The sequence below is a fragment of the Orcinus orca genome, chromosome 2 (genome assembly GCF_937001465.1).
Source record: "Orcinus orca chromosome 2, mOrcOrc1.1, whole genome shotgun sequence".
NCBI lineage: Eukaryota > Metazoa > Chordata > Mammalia > Artiodactyla > Delphinidae > Orcinus > Orcinus orca.
This window is the reverse complement of record NC_064560.1, coordinates 126,094,690-126,113,542: the sequence shown is the minus strand read 5'-3', so window position 1 is coordinate 126,113,542 and position 18,853 is coordinate 126,094,690. Positions and strand designations below refer to the sequence as shown.

Sequence of the window (18,853 nt, the reverse complement as noted above, 5' to 3'; positions counted from 1 at the left end):
AGAATAATTTTGCCGGCCCATTTAAAATAGAATTTAGTATAGGGTATGCACCCTTCTTGTAATCTACTTACTGGTCATTCATTTAGCCTCTCTTTACTTTTCTCCATTCTGAATCAGTGGAGTTCTTTTAAAACTCACAGATTTTCAGCTTTCTTGGTGAAAGGCAATATTATCCAAAATAATTAATGTATCTCTTTTTTTTAACCGGGTTCTAGGGCTCTATTTAGAGTTTTCACTAAATAAAGTTACTTTAACATGGAATGTTAAAAAATCAGCCCCTCAGGTTTTCAGAATCTATTCAGTTTTTTATGTTTTCATGAAATTATAGCAGGAATAATATATTCTTTTGAAACCTGACATTGAGTCTTATTTATTAGACTTTGAGGAAGATCAGGATATTCCGGATCCTCAGTCCTGTTGCCTCCCCAGGTAGAACTGTACTTAGTAGATCGTGTGTCCTATGCTTGTCTTGATGTCACATTTTCTATCCCATCGGTCCAAAGTGTTCAGTCTCACTTGTGAGGAGCTGATTATTTTTCTCTTTGTAAAATAAAGTCAAGATAAGCATGCCAGATCTTTCTGTGACACAATGCTATAATGCACTCCTACAAAACATGTTATCTACAGGCTGTAAACACTCAGTACATGTCAATGCCACAGAAGTTGGTAACTGACGTTTTGTATACTGTTACACGTTCTTGTGGAATGTAGCTCTCAATCTTCCATTTGGTTTCATTGTTTTAATGGGAGAATTAAAATAAAAGAACCAAAGGCAAATAGACAAGTAGAAAAGGAAGTACAGACAGGGTCTCTAAAACAGTTCTAGTCCTTTGACTTTAAGGTCAAAATAACTCATTCATGAGTGACGCAGGGGTGAGAGTGTATTTTTAGTTGAGACATCTACTCCTCTGTCCCATTTCACCTCTGAGTGCTGACAGGCAGCTGACGCCCTGGTTTTCAATTATGTGTAGCTAAGCAGAGGAGAGCCATGAATGCCCACAGCAGTCTGGGGAGCAGCATAATGGCAGGATTTCCCCCTTGTTGAAATGGCCCTGCTCTGAGTTCCTGACAGTAAAGGTGCAAGGTCCCTCAGCTGCACTATAGCAGCTGTCTCTGAAATGTAGTTTCTGGCTGGATCAAGTCTGAATGTGTATAACACCCAGGTTGGGAGATTTGGCCTGCCTTAAACATTGCGCTCCCTTTCCTTGTGGTTTAATGATAAATGATTATATATAGTAAAGGACAGTCCAGTGATCAATATTGAAGGACATATGGGAAGGAGATTTATTACTTCAGATTTCCAAATTTAGTAAATTAATCTGTGATGGAATCTGAAGGGCTTACCAGAAACAAATTCATTATGAATCATGCTGTGTTTGCAAATATTCATTCATGTTCTTCTGATTGTTTTCTTGCCTCCAATTTCGATTCTAAGGTGAAATATGTTCACTGATCCTCGACTTCCCTACAAAAGATAAGCCAGAAGCCATCACCCCCCTTCCTTCCTACTTACCCGCCAAATCATGGGAACTGGTAACTTCACAACAGCAAATATCACTCAGACAAATGAGAACAAAACAGGGTTCTGACTTCTGTTATATCTCCAGTTGTGTATTGGAATAACAAATGGTAGTGGCAGTAAAATCATATTCACTTGTGATGTAACTCTATGCTTAACTTATTAGAAGTTGTAGGAAGCAAGGCTCCACAGGTCCTCTAAATCCAAATATTTGGCCATGTGTTTGTCATGAGTGCACATATATTGTTTGGTGCAATTCTATAATTATCGTTATAGTTGTCACGAAGACATATTTTCTCATAACATACTGCTAAATCAGTGAAAATATAAAAACTATTAACAGTATAAATGCTTTCCAAAATAAAAATATTTCCTTCTCTTGATATTGAAGGAATGAAGATTCTTTTCCATTTTATCCTGAAATTTCATCTAATGAAGTTGTTTATGCCAAATGATCAAATTTCAAGCATTTTATTTTTATTTTTATTTTTATTTTTTTTTATTTTTTTATTTTTTGCGGTACGCAGGCCTCTCACTGTTGTTGGGTCTCCCGTTGCGGAGCACAGGCTCTGGACACGCAGGCTCAGCGGCCATGTCTCACGGGCCCAGCCGCTCCCCCGGACCGGGGCACGAACCCGTGTCCCCTGCATTGGCAGTCGGACTCCCAACCACTGCGCCACCAGGGAAGCCCCAAGCATTTTATTTTTGTTTCAGCACCTCATAAAGAAACCCCAATGAGAATAACTGAGTTATTCTGTTGTAGATTGTCTTCATACTCTCCTTGATTCCTTTATGGGAATTCCAAATTCACATACCATATGAGGGCACAGAATCACTACTGGGGTTCCCAGATCTTCCCTAGTCCCTCCCTGTGACATCCTTGATGACTGTTTTCTCATGCTGACCATGCATTCCCATCTAGGCATTATATCTTATTTTAATCTTGTATATTTCATTCAGGTGAAAGCTACTCTACTCATATATACATTCTACTCCAAATTTGTTATTAAACTGTTCAAACTACTAGAAAAAAAGCAAAACGAACTTTGAGAGCCAGAGGAATTCATATGGTGACATCTTTGTTTTTAAATTTTAAACTATAGTCATCATGCTGTACATTGCATCCCCAGGAGTAATTTATCTTTAACTGGAAGTTTGTACCTGTGGAACACCTTCACAGAGTCCCACCCCCATCCCCACTGATTCTGACAATCGCCAATCTGTTCTCTGTACCTATGAGTTCTGCTGTGTGTGTGTGTGTCTGTGCCTGTGCTTTAGATTCCACATACAAGTGATTTCATACAGTATTTTTTTAATTTTAATTTTCATACAGTATTTGACTTTGTCTTCACTTAACATTATGCCCTCTAGTTTCATCCATGTTGTAAATGGCAGGGTTTCTTTTTTTTTTGATGACATTATCCTTGTTCATTCATCTGTCAATGGACACTTAGTTTGTTTCCAAGTCTTGGCTATTGTAGATGAGCTGCAATGAAGAGATATCTTTTTGAGATGGTGCTTTTGTTTCCTTCAGGTATATACCCAGAAGTGGAAATCCTGGATCGTATAGTAGTGCTCGTTTTGATTTTTTTGAGGCATCTCCATACTGTTTGCCGTAGACATTGCACTCATTTACATTTCCACTGACAGTTCACAGGGTTCCCTCTTTTTTACATTCTTACCAACACTTTTTTCTTTTCTTTTTGATAATAGCCATTCTGACAGGTGTAAGGTGATACCTCATTTTCATTTTGATTTTCATTTCCCTGATTATTAGTCATGTTGAGTATCTTCTAATTCACCCATTGGCCATTTGTATGGCTTCTTTGGGAAAATGTTTATTCAGATGATCTGCCTATTTTTTAATCAGATTGGTTTTTCTATTGATCATATGATATTTTAATATATTTTGATATTAACCACTTAGCAGATATATAATTGGAAAATATTTTCTCCCATTCCCTAGATTGCCTTCTCATTTTGTTCCTGGTTTCTTTTGCCTCACAGTTTGATGTAGTCCCACTTGTTTATTACTGCTTTTGTTGTCTTTGCTTTTGGTGTCAAATACAAAAAATCATTGCCAAGACTGATGTCAAGGAATTTGTTCTGTATGTTTTCTTCTAGGAGTTTTATTGGGTTAGGTCTATGTTCAAGTCTCTAATCCAATTTGAGTTGATTTTTGTGTGTGGTGTAAGAGAAGTGTCCAGTTTCATTCTTTTGCATAGGGCTTTCCATTCTTCTTAACACCATTTATTGAAGAGACTTTCAGTATATGATTTGCATATACTGAAAAATCCTTGCATTCCTGGGATAAACCTCACTTGATCATGGTTTATGATCCTTTTAATGTGTTGTTGGATTCTGTTTGCTAGTATTTTGTTGAGGATTTGTGCATCTGTGTTCATCAGTGATATTGGTCTATAGTTTTCTTTCTTTGTGACACCTTTGGTTTTGGTATCAGGGTGATGGTGGCCTCATAGAATGAGTTTGGGAGTGTTCCTCCCGCTGCTATATTTTGCAAGAGTTTGAGAAGGATGGTGTTAGCTCTTCTCTAAATGTTTGATAGAATTCGCCTGTGAAGCCCACTGGTCCTGGGCTTCTGTTTGTGGGAAGATTTTTAATCACAGTTTCAATTTCAGTGCTTGTGATTGGGCTATTTATATTTTCTATTTCTTCCTGGTTCAGTCTCAGAAAGTTGTGCTTTTCTAAGAATTTGTCCATTTCTTCCAGGTTGTCCGTTTTATTGGCATGTAGTTGCTTGTAGTAATCCCTCATGATCCTTTGTATTTCTGCAGTGTCAATTGTTACTTCTCCTTTTTCATTTCTAATTCTGTTGATTTGAGTCTCCTTCTCTTTTTTCTTGATGAGTCTGACTAGTGGTTTATCAATTTGTTTATCTTCTCAAAGAAAGAGCTTTTAGTTTTATTGATCTTGGATATTGTTTCCTTCATTTCTTTTTCATTTTTTCCTGATCTGATCTTTATGACTTCTTTCCTTCTGCTAAATTTGGGGTTCTTTTGTTCTTCTTTCTCTAATAGCCTTAGGTGTAAGTTTAGGTTGTTTATTTGAGCTTTTTCTTGTTTCTTAAGGTAGGATTGTATTGCTATAAACTTCCCTCTTAGAACTGCTTTTGGGGCATCCCATAGGTTTGGGGTCATCGTGTTTTCATTGTCATTTGTTTCTAGGTACTTTTTGGTTTCCTCTTTGATTTCTCAGTGATCTCCTGGTTATTTAGTAATGTATTGTTTAGCCTCCATGTGTTTGCATTTTTTACAGTTTTTTCCTGTAATTGATATCTAGTTTCATAGTGTTGTGGTCAGAAAAGATACTTGATATAATTTAAATTTTCTTAAATTTACCAAGGCTGGATTTGTGACCCAAGATGTGATCTCTCCTGGAGAATATTCCATGAGCACTTGAGAAGAAAGTATTCTGTTGTTTTGGATGGAATGTCCTATAAATGTCAGTTAAATCCATGTTGTTTAATGTGTCATTTAAAGCTTGTGTTTCCTTATTTATTTCCATTTTGGATGATCTGTCCACTGCTGAAAGTGAGGTGTTAAAGTCCACTACTATGATTGTGTTACTGTCAATATCCCCTTTTATGGCTATTACCATTTGCCTTATGTATTGAGGTGCTCCTATGTTGGGTGTATAAATATTTACAATTGTTATATCTTCTTGGATTGATCCCTTGATCATTATGTAGTGTCACTCTTTGTCTCTTGTAGTCGTCTTTATTTTAAACTCTATTTTGTCTGATATGAGAATTGCTACTCCAGCTTTCTTTTGATTTCCATTTGCATGGAATATCTTTTTCCATCCCCTCACTTTCAGTGTGTATGTGTCCCTAGGTCTGAAGTGGGTCTCTTGTAGACAGCATATATACAGGTCTTGCTTTTGTATCCATTCAGCCAGTCTGTGTCTTTTGGTTGGAGCATTTAATCCATTTACATTTAAGGTAATTATCAATATGTAGTTCCTATTACCATTTTCTTAATTGTTTTGGGTTTGTTATTGTAGGTCTTTTCCTTCTCTTGTGTTTCCTGCCTAGAGAAGTTCTTTTAGCATTTGTTGTAAAGTTGGTTTGGTGATGCTGAATCCTCTTAGCTTTTGCTTGTTTTAAAGGTTTTAATTTGTCCGTCAGATCTGAATGAGATCCTTGCTGGGTAGAGTAATCTTGGTTGTAGGTTTTTCCCTTTCATCACTTAAAATATGTCCTGGCACTCCCTTCTGGCGTGCAGAGTTTCTGCTGAAAGATCAGCTGTTAACCTTATGGGCATTCCCTTGTATATTATTTGTTGTTTTTCCCGTGCTACCTTTAATATTTTTTCTTTGTATTCAACTTTTGATAGTTTGATTAATATGTGAATTGGCGTGTTTCTCCTTGGATTTATCCTGTATGGGACTCTCTGCACTTCCTGGACTTGACTGACAATTTCCTTTCCCATATTAGGGAAGTTTTCAACTATAATCTCTTCCAGTATTTTCTCAGTCCCTTTCCTTTTCTCTTCTTCTTCTGGGACCCCTATAATTCGAATGTTGGTGCATTTAATTTTGTGCCAAAGGTCTCTGAGACTGTCGTTGATTCTTTTCATTCTTTTTTCTTTATTCCGCTCTGTGGTAGTTATTTCCACTATTCTCTCTTTCAGGTCACTTACCCGTTCTTCTGTCTCAGTTATTCTCTATTGATTCCTTCTAGAGAATTTTTAATTTCATTTATTTTGTTGTTCATCATTGTTTGTTTGCTCTTTAGTTCTTCTAGGTCCTTGTTAAACGTTTCTTGTATTTTCTCCATTCTATTTCCAAGATTTTGGATCATCCTTCCTATCATTACTCTGAATCCTTTTTCAGGTAGACTGCCTATTTCCTCTTCATATTTTTTGCTCTGGTGGGTTTTTCCCTTACTCTTTCCTCTGCTGCATATTTCTCTGTCTTCTCATTTTGTTTCACTTACTGTGTTTGGGGTTTCCTTTTTGCAGGCTTCAGGTTCATAATTCCCCATGCTTTTGGTGTCTGCCCCCATTGGATAAGGTTAGTTCAGTGTCTTGTGTAGGCTTCCTCGTGGAGGGGACTGGTGTCTTTGTTCTGGTGGGTGGGGTTGGATCTTGTCTTTCTGGTGGTCAGGGCTGAGTCCAGTGGTGTGTTTTGTGGTGTCTGTGAGCTTAATATTATTTTAGGCAGCCTCTCTGCTGATGGGTAAGGCTGTGTTCCTGTCTTACTAGTTGATTGGCATAGGGTGTCCAGCACTGGAGCTTGCTGGCCATTGGGTGGAGCAGGGTCTCAACATTGAGGCGGAGATCTCTGGGAGTGCTCTCACTGATTGATATTACATGTGGCCGGGAGGTTTCTAGTGGTCCAATGTCCTGAACTCAGCTCTCCCACCTCAGAGGCTCAGGCCTGACACCAGCCGGAGCACCTAGACAATAGGGGCTTATATTTGGACTCTCCATTCTGCTCCATTGATCAATGTGTCTGTTTTTATGCCAGTACCAGTGTTTTGACTACTATAGCTTTGTAATATAGTTTGAAATAAGCAAATGTGATACCCTCAGTTTTGTTCCTCTTTCTCTAGATTGCTTTGGCTATTGGTGGTCTATTTTCGTACCATACAAATTTCAGAATTTTTTTGTTCTATTTCTGTGAAAAGTGCCATAGAATTTTGACAAGGATTTCATTCAATCTGTAGATTGCTTTGGGTACTATGGATATTTCAACAATTTAATTTTTTATGTCCATGAGAACAAAGTATCTTCCCATTTATTTTTGTCTTCTCAATTTCCTTAATCAATGTCTTATAGATTTCAATGTACAGGTCTTTCACTTCCTTGTTTAAATGTATTCCTAAATATTTTCTGTTCGATGCAATTGTAAATGGAATTGTTTTCTTAACATCACCTTCTGATAGTTTGTTAGTAGTATGTGGAAACACAACTGATTTTTGTGTATTGGTGTTGTATCCTGCAACTTCACTGAATTTGTGTATTAGTTCTAACATATACTGACATCTTGTGGGCACGTCTCCCACTGCTAAGCCAAATGATCTGATTTTCTTTTCTCTTTCTCTTTTTGTGTATGAAAAAGTGCACATTAAGAACTGGAGTAGGAAGTCTCTATGCTTTTTATTTTCGGTTGAACAACGTTTAGTTCATAAGCAAGTTAAAAGATTTTTCTAATGGAATTTTTATTGGCATTTTTGTGGCCTATTCAGGAAGAACACCAAGTCTTATACAGCCTTGAGAGGAGGGGGAAAGTCTCTCTAAATGACAAGAAAGATGGGGCTTCCCTGGTGGTGCAGTGGTTAAGAATCTGCCTGCCAATGCAGGGGACACGGGTTCGAGTCCTGGTCTGGGAAGATCCCACATGCCACAGAGCAACTAAACCCATGCACCACAACTACTGAGCCTGCGCTCTAGAGCCCGTGAGCCACAACTACTGAGCCCATGTGCCGCAACTACGGAAGCCCAGGCGCCTCCAGCCCATGCTCCACAAGAGAAGCCACCGCAATGAGAAGCCCGCGCACTGCAACGAAGAGTAGCTCCCGCTCTCCGCAACTAGAGAAAGCCCGTGCGCTGCAACGAACACCCAACACAGCCAAAAATAAAATAAATAAATTCATAAAAATTTTAAAGAAAAGAAATACTTTTAAACAAATGACAAGAAAGAGTAAATGAGATTCAGATACAGAGGGTGATGTGCTCAAAGTGACTGAGAAGGTTAAGGTCAGATCCTAACCTAGAAGCCAAGTTGCCCGATTCTCTGGTCTCCTAAAATGTTTCTAGGGATCATGTGTTACTAGGAGGGCATTTATAGACGGCATGTCTTGGTATAAAGGAAACAATAGACCTGGCACTCATCCTTACGCTCCACAAACCCTGTTCATAACTGGTCTTTCCCCATTCTCTGCGTGTGCCTAGCGGCCCCAACACAGACTGGACTGGCCAGGAGGAGAGAAAGGAGGGAAAAAAGGAAAGACACTGTAAGAAAGAAGGGGGAGTAGCCTTGAAAACATTTTCTTGTTATCTTCTCAAGTTTAAGAGAACTAAAAGAGATTGAGGAAAAATAATTCTCTTCCCATTGGAAAAAAAATTACACTTTTCTTTGTTCCTACAAAAAATTGACAAAAATGGATCAATTAAGATGGAAAGCTGCATAGCCACTTCTTTGTGTGTCATCCCATTTTAAGTAGCAAGAAAACCTTTCATAATGGATTGGGACAAGGCCAGGAATCATTGAATGTTTGGAAGCTGTGCCCAGACTATTCTGCGTATAACAAAGAGAATAAAATATATCATTTGTCATAGTTTCCACATGACTTCAATATTGCATGTGAGCTAACTACTCTTTCCCCATCTGATCAGGGACGTTACTGACAGAGATACAGCAGGCCCCTCTTGCGACTAAACACATGAATGCCGTCACCAGATCCCAGGCAAGTCCACCTACCAGCTTTTGTAAAGTTACTGTATGGATAATGGAAGAGAACAGCTTAGATGTGCGTCTCATGTTACAGATAGGACAGTTTTGGTCATTTAAGTTTTTAGAATGATCACTGTGTGTAACAAGACAATTGTTGCAGTATTTACAGAGTTTTTGCTTTTTTTCATTTTTAAAACCACATGATGTTTCCTTCATTCAGGCAGATGGGTGATTCTCAGCTCATCACTTCAAGGAAAGGATGTACTGCTGGGAAAAAAGTAAAGCTGCCTTACTTACCATTTTATTTCAAAAGTTTTAGTCCTATAGGCAAATCAAAGGACAAGCATCAATTAAAGATTTAGGAGATGATACACTGAAATAATACAAGTTAGCCTACCTGAGGCAAAATAAGCATTTTCTAAGTGGAGCAAGGGGGAGAGGAGAGAGTATCCGAGTAAAGCAAGGAGGCATCAGTATCGATGGGTCCTTGGAGGAACATTGAACCTTGTCCCCTAGAGACATCTTGGAAAGAAAACCACAAGACCTCTGGGCCACTTTCATGTATTAAATAAATCTCAGTGCAGCCCTGGTTAAAACTTCCATCTTCATTTCTGTCTTCTGCTCTTTGAACCTGAGGCTTGACTCCTGGCTGCAGTAAGGTCAGCATGGCTTGCTCTGTTCTCTTCCTCTGCCTTTTTTCTTTGGTTCTAATTCCCTTGAGGTTAGGGAAGAAACAAAAATTAAGAAGAATTTTTTTAAAATGGCAGACACTTTCTCATTTAACTGGTGTGCACCTTTGGGTGTCACTGCTTTCCTGCCCAACCACTGATGGCCTCGATGTGCGAGCATCCCTGTGAGAGAGCAGCCGGGGACCCTCAGGAGCCTCCTCAAGGCAGGATCTCCCCCTGCCTGTCAGATCCCATTCAGGAAGCACTCCCCATGGCCTCTTGTCTCCCCTTTTCCTGGTGGAGAACTGGCTGATGACTCAGGCCTGCTGCCTTCAGAGGTGGCACCTGTGGGACACAGCACTCACTCCTCCTCACCGTGCCTCATGGAGACACCCAGGCAGCCCCAATGCTGCCCCCCTTCACTGTACCATCCTTCTCTGATTTCCTCATCTTCTGCTTAAGCAGATGCAAAAATAGATCAAAATCTGCTCCAGAAACAGATATCCAAAGACAGAATGCCATGCAGTTTTCCTTTTTACTCCGACGATCTCTGTCTTTAAAAGCAAGTATTTTAGGATAGCGATGTCTGAAGTGGCTCATGGGGAAAGTGGAACACTCTGATGATACTCTTCTCCTGACTGCTCCATCCCTCACATCAGCTAAAGAAGTAAAGATCAGGGGTTGCAGGGTCTGTACAGTTGCTTCTTCATAAATCCTAGAGTGCCTGAATGTGAGTTGTTCTTAATGGAAAATGGTGAACGCTTAATGCCTCTTGATCCCTAGTTCTGGGTCCCAGCTACCAAATTTGTGACAATGAAAAATGCTCCAGAGTACATCTTATTCATCTAAATGGAAAAAAAATCTCTTTGATTCTATAAGTGATTCTAAATAAAGGTTTCTAATTCTTAAGACAAAATAAAAATATATATATATATAGTCCAATATTTTATATTGTGTAATTTATAAATATATATTATAATTAAATATTTTCCAGTAATATTAGTAAATCAGTTAATATTTACCAATTAGATGAGCTTGAGGAACGAAATTCAATAATAAGCCCTGCACAAACCAAATCACCACAGATACAGGAAAAGGAAAGCCTGGCTGTGAGGATATGGCTGAAGATTAAACATGGTCATAAAACAATTATAAGTCATCAGTGTGGTCTCTCCTGGAAATTATTAGGAGAACTATGAAGGCAGAGGTTAGATAATTATTGTGCTATATTTTGCAATAAACAAAATTTTATCAGTGTTGTAAACTGCTTTCTTCAATATGAATTTTAAATATTGTAAAGAATCCAGAAAGAGTAAAAAGATTAATTAAAATTATGAAGTATAATATATTTAAACTTTAGAACAGAGGAGGAAATATTAAGAAATAACTGACTCATGGCCTTTAACATATAGAGAGGTTTTGTTTTTTAATTAAAAATAAAGAATGAAAACAAATAAACAACGAACACTTACAAAAATCTTTGATCCAACAGTGTCCATCATCATAACAGTAGCCCTTGGCATAGAATTCAGACTTTCTCCATTTCACGTTTGAGTACCTGCAGTTACAAAAGGCATTCCACTAACAGCTGGCCTAGCTCATTAACGTGACAAAAACTTGCACTTACATCAGTTTTATACCAAATCTCACCATTCATTAAACCATGGATAAATTTCTGTTTGCTGTTGTTGAAAACAAAAGTCATTACCTTGTTTATCATTAAAAAAGAGATTTTTTTTTTTTACTAATCAAAATAGGATATGGTTTAATCAGAATAAGGTGTTACGTGCATTAGGTGTCCCCAGGTGGGTTCTGAGGTTCTCTAACCACCTAACATCTAAGTGAATACACAACACATACATTTTCATATCATCCATCCTCCTGAAATTCAGCAGTCTTCCATTTATAGTGTTTTTCAAAGCAAAATCTCCCAGTCACTTGAACCAAAATCATCAAGTAACTCACTAAAAATGTAAACCCCCAACCTCATGCCAGACCTATTGAATCAGAATCTGTTGATCAGAATAAGACATATTTTTTCTAAATGTGATTCTTAAATGTACAGTAAAATTTGAGAAATACTCTCCAATTGGTTAACTCTGGAGTTTTTATTTTTTAATCTCATCTTATATTGCCTGCAGCATTTACTTTATCTCAGAAATCCCTTCATCTTTAAACATTCTTAAGCCTTAGTTTTCCTCAACTGAGGATGGGTTAATATTACTTTGCGGTTTTTAGATTATAAAATGAGTTGCAAAGTGCTTAGCAATGGACTTGGCATATGGTAAGTGTTCCATAAATGATAATAAAGATGATTGTGGTAATGATGCGAATGACAAAATAAGGGCAGGTGGAAACAAGGATCCCATGATAATTCTCTGATCTCTTTCCCTGAACACATTGGGCAGACTTTAAAGCTGTAAACCCAAAAGATTAAAATTAAACAAAACCAGATGGTGTGGATTAAAGAATACCTCTCTTTCCCTAAATCAGGAAATTTCCACATCTGCTTTCCTTCTTTGTAGACCTTGCCTCTTCCCCTCCCCACACGGGAGGGGTGAGGAGGGCTGATTCTGTTGTTCGCAGTCCATTTATGAGTAGGAAATTAGTCCTTAGTCTAACTTAAAATGTAGGACTCGACTCCACTCACTCTGCTTATATTCCTTGCATTTTAAGTCTTTGCCTACCTGTGATAATAAGCAAATCTAAGGAGAGCTAATTCAGTACGCTGTGATTGGCTACCTCTTTCTCTTTCTCTTTCAGCTCAAATACTTGAAAATCAAGTCAACTCTTGGCCAGTTTGAGGCGTGGCCTATCTCTCCTACTCATCCTTATAGGAATTCTGAGCTTGCTTGTCTGGATTCAGAAGGAAGTAGGAAACTCCACTTAGGCCTGAACCTCAACCCACCTTTCCTGCTTTAGAGGTAATCAGGTCCTGGTTCGGCTGAAAGTCCTTCTTCACTTTCCATTTGTATTAAGCTAATACATATAAGCATCCTCAGGAATCTTCCCAGTGGTGAGCAGGGCAGAATTTGGCCATTCTTACGTCCCTGGAAATATCATCATGGGACATAAAATCCCCACTTCAAATGGAAATTACCAAACATTTTAGTTGAATAATAATGAATATATGACATATCGAAACATGTGGGATAGCGCAAAAGCAGTACAGAAGGTCCCTGACTTACGGTTTTCTGAGTTTATGATTGTATGAAAGTGATATGCATTAAGTAGAAACCACACTTCAAATTTTGAATTTTGATCTTTTCCTGGGCTAGTATGATGCTCTCTTTTAATGCTGGACAGCTCCCAGCCAGTCACTGGATCACAAGGGTAAACGACCATCACACTACTACCAAACGTAAAATAGATAGCTAGTGGGAAGCTGCTGCATAGCACAGGGAGATCAGCTCAGTGCTTTGTGACCACCTAGAGGGGTGGGATAGGGAGGGTGGGAGGGAGACACAAGAGGTAGGAGATATGGGGATATATGTATATGTATAGCTGATTCACTTTGTTATAAAGCAGAACCTAACACGCCATTGTAAAGCAATTATACTCCAATAAAGATGTTAACAAAAACGAAACAAAACCGGTCTGAACCCAGACAACCACTCTGCTTTTTGTTTTCAGTACAGTATTCAATAAATTACATGAGAGAGTCAGCACCATATTATAAAATAGGCTTTGTGTTAGATAATCTTGCCCAACTGTGGGCTAATATAAGTGTTCTGAGCACGTTCAAGGTAAGCTAGGCTAAGCTATGATGTCCGGAGTTTAGGTGTATTAAATGCACTTTTGACTTAAGATATTTTCAACTTATGATGGGTTTATTGGGACGTAACCACACTGGAAGTCAAGGAATATTTGTAATTAGAGGCAAATTTATGGATTTAAATTCTATTTGTTAGGAAAGAAGAAATGTTGAGAATCAATAGTCAAACTTGCAACTCAAAAAACTAGAAAAAGTAGCAAGATAAATAAAAGGAAGTAAAGGTAGCAAATAATAAACTATGTGCGGAAATAACAAAATTGACCAACTTTCACAAGAAAAAAAAACAAATATATAAAGAACCCCTTACCCGTTAAAGTAACTGAATCCATAATTGAAGGATTTTTAAGTTTCTCCCATAAGTGAAACTATGCTTAGATGGCTCACCTTGAACTTTCTGAAAATTAAAAAAAAATTATTAAAAACCTTGCACAAATTCTTCTATAGATAGAAAAGGAGCCATAAATTGCAACTTATCTAATGAACTGTTATCATCTTGATACCAAAATCTGACCTAAACATTTTAATGAAAGAAAAAGTTGAATACCAGTATCACTCAGGATCCTGGACAGAATGAACAGTAATCTCTGCTGTCTGGCTATGTCACAAGATTTCATTCTCCATAGGACTACTTGAAAAGAGGTTCTGGGTGCTAAGCAACTACTTCATCGAGGAAGGAAAACACCAAAGATGCCCTGATTCCAGAGCCCCAGCTGCAGGGTTTGTGTACAGGCTGCAGGTGCCTGGGGAGCACTGTGTCTCCACAGCACAGAGGTAAGTGGCTGAGTCTTCAGGTTTAGGGGCTGCGATGTGCAGAGAGCTTCCCTTCTTTAACAAGGTGACTTTTAGTCTTTCGTTCTGCTTTTCGTCCCCAACTGAGTAAAGAAGGAAGAGAAGTTCGGGTCCCTTCCCAGGATCCTGTCTATACCACAGTAGCCCTTTAAAATTGCTGACCGTGTAGCTGCAGTTGAGGATGAGACTGTCTCCCTCCTGGATTTTCAGGGTCTGAGGACTCTGCTCCACCTTGTCTTCTCCCCTCAACCCTGTTCAGGAAAACAAAATCAGAAATGAAACAAAGCTTTCAGTTCAGCAGTTTTGAAAAATTTCAACAAGAAACCTGGGATGAGCTGAGACTAAACCCCTGTCTCTCTTCTCTCCAGCTTTGGATAAATGTGCCCTGATGGTTCTCATCTCTTAACCTCCAACTTACAGCCAAGCTGAAGCCACAAGACTATGAATGCACATTCCAGCATGTTCTCCATCCTGATATCACACTCTTGATACAATTTTAATGATTCCAAATCTTCTCCCCTGAGGAGCTGCTCCTGTGTCTTAGTTCTCCTTCTCTAATGCACGAGATAGCCTTTCTGTTGGTGGCTCAGCCAATCAAGAGCAAATCCTCTAGTAGCTGTCATGCTTTTGACCCTTAAGGCACTGGAGGAAGGAGAGGAATGGAACGACTGCCACCTGGTGGTCACAAACACAAACATCTCACAGGACCCACTTCATGCCCCCTACAAAGACAAAAATTGAGGGGAGGACATTTTTTATATTGGTGGGCGTAGTGCATATGAGGTTTAAAGCAGTAATCAGAAAAGCCTTCTCTGCCTGCAGTTTGAATCGTTTCATTGTTCCTTGTTTGGCCTTTAAAGCTAAACGCTACCAGAGGTTATAAAAGTTGAACCCAAGCATAGGTGTAATGGACTGTGTTTCTCTTTATAGTACACAAGAATCTCAGCAGGTGAGACCTTAAAAGGACTAGAGTGCTGAAAAAAGCGGGGGGATAGAATAGCTGTGGATATGTCTGGAGACCTCTTTGACAGAGAATTGGGAACATAAGTTAAGAAACCATTCCTTCAAATAATTTTATTCCTGGCTACAGGAACCAAGTGTAACTATAACTCAGGGTCACGAACTTGATAGATCTTAGGAGAACAGGAGGGAAGAGCATGGTAGAGGGAAAGCAGAGCTCTCCATTCTAGACCCTGGAGAGATCAGAACATCACAGAGCAGAGTGGGGAACAGGAAGATACGTATAGCAAAACTAGTATTGTTTAATTTGTTTGGTTCTATGACACTCCGTTGGGTTGTTTTGTTTTGTTTTGTTTTTGTTTTTACGTATTTATTGGAGTATAATTGCTTTACAATGGTGTGTTAGTTTCTGCTTTATAAAAAAGTGAATCAGTTATACATATGTTCCCATATCTCTTCCCTCTTGTGTCTCCCCCCCTTCCACCCTCCCTATCCCACCCCTCCAGGCGGTCACAAAGCACGGAGCTGATCTCCCTGTGCTATGCCGCTGCTTCCCGCTAGCTATCTACCTTATATTTGTTAGTGTATATATGTCCATGCCTCTCTCTCGCTTTGTCACAGCTCACTCTTCCCCCTCCTCATATCCTCAAGTCCATTCTCTAGTAGGTCTATGTCTTTATTCCTGTCTTACCCCTAGCTTCTTCATGACATTTTTTTTCTTAAATTCCATATATATGTGTTAGCATACGGTACTTGTCTTTCTCTTTCTGACTTACTTCACTCTGTATGACAGACTCTAGGTCTATCCACCTCATTACAAATAGCTCAATTTCGTTTCTTTTTATGGCTGAGTAATACTCCATTGTATATATGTGCCACACCTTCTTTATCCATTCATCCGATGATGGACGCTTAGGTTTTTTCCATCTCCGGGCTATTGTAAATAGAGCTGTAATGAACATTTTGGTACATGACTGTTTTGGAATTATGGTTTTCTCACGGTATATGCCCAGTAGTAGGATTGCTGAGTCATATGGTAGTTGTATTTGTACTTTTCTAATGAACCTCCATACTGTTCTCCACAGTGGCTGTATCAATTTACATTCCCACCACCAGTGCAAGAGGGTTCCCTTTTCTCCACACCCTCTCCAGCATTTATTGTTTGTAGATTTTTTGATGATGGCCATTCTGACCGGTGTGAGATGATATCTCATTGTAGCTTTGATTTGCATTTCTCTAATGACTAATGATGTTGAGCATTCTTTCATGTGTTTGTTGGCAGTCTGTATATCTTCTTTAGAGAAATGTCTATTTAGGTCTTCTGCCCATTTTTGGATTGGGTTGTCTTTTTGTTATTGAGCTGCATAAGCTGCTTATAAATTATGGAGATTAATCCTTTGTCAGTTGCTTCATTTGCAAATATTTTGTCCCATTCTGAGGGTTGTCTTTTGGTCTTGTTTATGGTTTCCTTTGCTGTACAAAAGCTTTGAAGTTTTATTAGGTCCCATTTGTTTATTTTTGTTTTTATTTCCACTTCTCTAGGAGGTGAGTCAAAAAGGAACTTGCTGTGATTTATGTCATAGAGTATTCTGCCTATGTTTACCTCTAAGAGTTTGGCCTTACAGTTAGGTCTTTAATCCATTTTGAGCTTATTTTTGTGTATGCTGTTAGGGAGTGATCTAATCTCAAACTTTTACATGTAGCTGTCCAGTTTTCCCAGCACCACTTATTGAAGAGGCTGTCCTTTCTCCACTGTACATTCCTGCCACCTTTATCAAAGATAAGGTGACTATATGTGCGTGGGTTTATCTCTGGGCTTTCTATCCTGTTCCATTGATCTATCTTTCTGTTTTTGTGGCAGTACCATACTGTGTTGATTACTGTAGCTTTGTAGTATAGTCTGAAATCAGGGAGCCTGATCCTCCAGCTCCGTTTTTCGTTCTCAACATTGCTTTGGCTATTCAGGGTCTTTTGTGTTTCCATACAAATTGTGAAATTTTTTGTTCTAGTTCTGTGAAAAATGCCAGTAGTAGTTTGATAGGGATTGCACTGAATCTGTAGATTTCTTTGGGTAGTAGACTCATTTTCATAATGTTGATTCTTCCAATCCAAGAACATGGTATATCTCTCCATCTATTTGTATCACCTTTAATTTCTTTCATCAGTGTCTTATAATTTTCTGCATACAGGTCTTTTGTCTCCTTAGGTAGGTTTATTCCTAGATACTTTATTCTTTTTGTTGCAGTGGTAAATGGGAGTGTTTTGTTGATTTCACTTTCACATTTTTCATCATTACTGTATGGAAATGCCAAAGATTTCTGTGCATTAATTTTGTATCCTGTAAGTTTACCAAATTCATTGATTAGCTCTAGTAGTTTTCTGGTAGGATCTTTAGGACTCTCTACATATAGTATCATGTAATCTGCAAACAGTGACAGCTTTACTTCTTCTTTTCCGACTTGGATTCCTTTTATTTCCTTTTCTTCTCTGATTGCTGTGGCTAAAACTTCCAAAACTATGTTGAATAAGAGTGCTGAGAGTGGGCAACCTTGTCTTGTTCCTGATTTTAGTGGAAATGCTTTCAGTTTTTCACCATTGAGGAGGATGTTGGCTGTGGGTTTGTCATATATGGCCTTTATTATGTTGAGGAATGTTCCCTCTATGCCTACTTTCTGCAGGGTTTTTATCATAAATGGGTGTTGAATTTTGTTGAAAGCTTTCTCTGCATCTATTGAGATGATCATATGGTTTTTCTCCTTCAATTTGTTAATATGGTGTATCACATTGATTGATTTGCGTATATTGAAGAATCCTTGCATTCCTGGAGTAAACCCCACTTGATCATGGTGTATGATCCTTTTAATGTGCTGTTGGATTCTGTTGGCTAGTATTTTGTTGAGGATTTTTGCATCTATGTTCAACAGTGATATTGGCCTGTAGTTTTCTTTCTTTGTGACATCCTTGTCTGGTTTTGGTATCAGAGTGATGGTGGCCTCGTAGAATGAGTTTTGGAGTGTTCCACCCTCTGCTATATTTTGCAGGAGTTTGAGAAGGATAGGTGTTAGCTCTTCTCTAAATGTTTGATAGAATTCACCTGTGAAGCCATCTGGTCCTGGGCTTTTGTTTCTTGGAAGATTTTTAATCACAGTTTCAGTTTCAGTGCTTGTGATTGGTCTGTTCATATTTTCTATTTCTTCCTGATTCAGTCTTGGCAGGTTGTGCATTTCTAAGAATTTGTCCATTTCTTCCAGGTTGTCCATTTTATTGGCATAGAGTTGCTTGTAGTAATCTCTCATGATCTTTTGTATTTCTGCAGTGTCAGTTGTTCCTTCTCCTTTTTCATTTCTAATTCTATTGATTTGAGTCTTCTCCCTTTTTTTCTTGATGAGTCTGGCTAATGGTTTATCAATTTTGTTTATCTTCTCAAAAAACCAGCTGTTAGTTCTTTTGATCTTTGCTATCGTTTCCTTCATTTCTTTTTCATTTATTTCTGATCTGATTTTTATGATTTCTTTCCTTCTGCTAACTTTGGGGGTTGTTTGTTCTTCTTTCTGTAATTGCTTTAGGTCCAAGGTTAGGTTGTTTATTTGAGATGTTTCCTATTTCTTAAGGTAGGATTGTATTGCTATAAACTTCCCTCTTAGTACTGCTTTTGCTGCATCCCATAGATTTGGGGTCGTCCTGTCTCCATTGTCATTTGTTTCTAAGTATTTTTTTTATTTC

At 38.4% G+C, this 18,853-nt stretch overlaps 1 protein-coding gene and 1 gene segment (V, D, J or C); one reads left to right on the top strand and one right to left on the bottom strand.

Moving 5' to 3' along the window:
• The window catches only part of SALL2 (spalt like transcription factor 2), a 915,550-nt gene that overhangs the window by 615,108 nt on the left and 281,589 nt on the right, over positions 1 to 18,853 (top strand).
• Positions 13,987 to 18,853, bottom strand: part of LOC125963600 (T cell receptor alpha variable 20-like) — a 156,002-nt gene continuing 151,135 nt past the window's right edge. The window contains 2 exon segments of the V gene segment in view: positions 13,987 to 14,421; positions 14,589 to 14,786. Of these exon segments, the coding sequence occupies positions 14,039 to 14,421; positions 14,589 to 14,640 (435 nt within the window).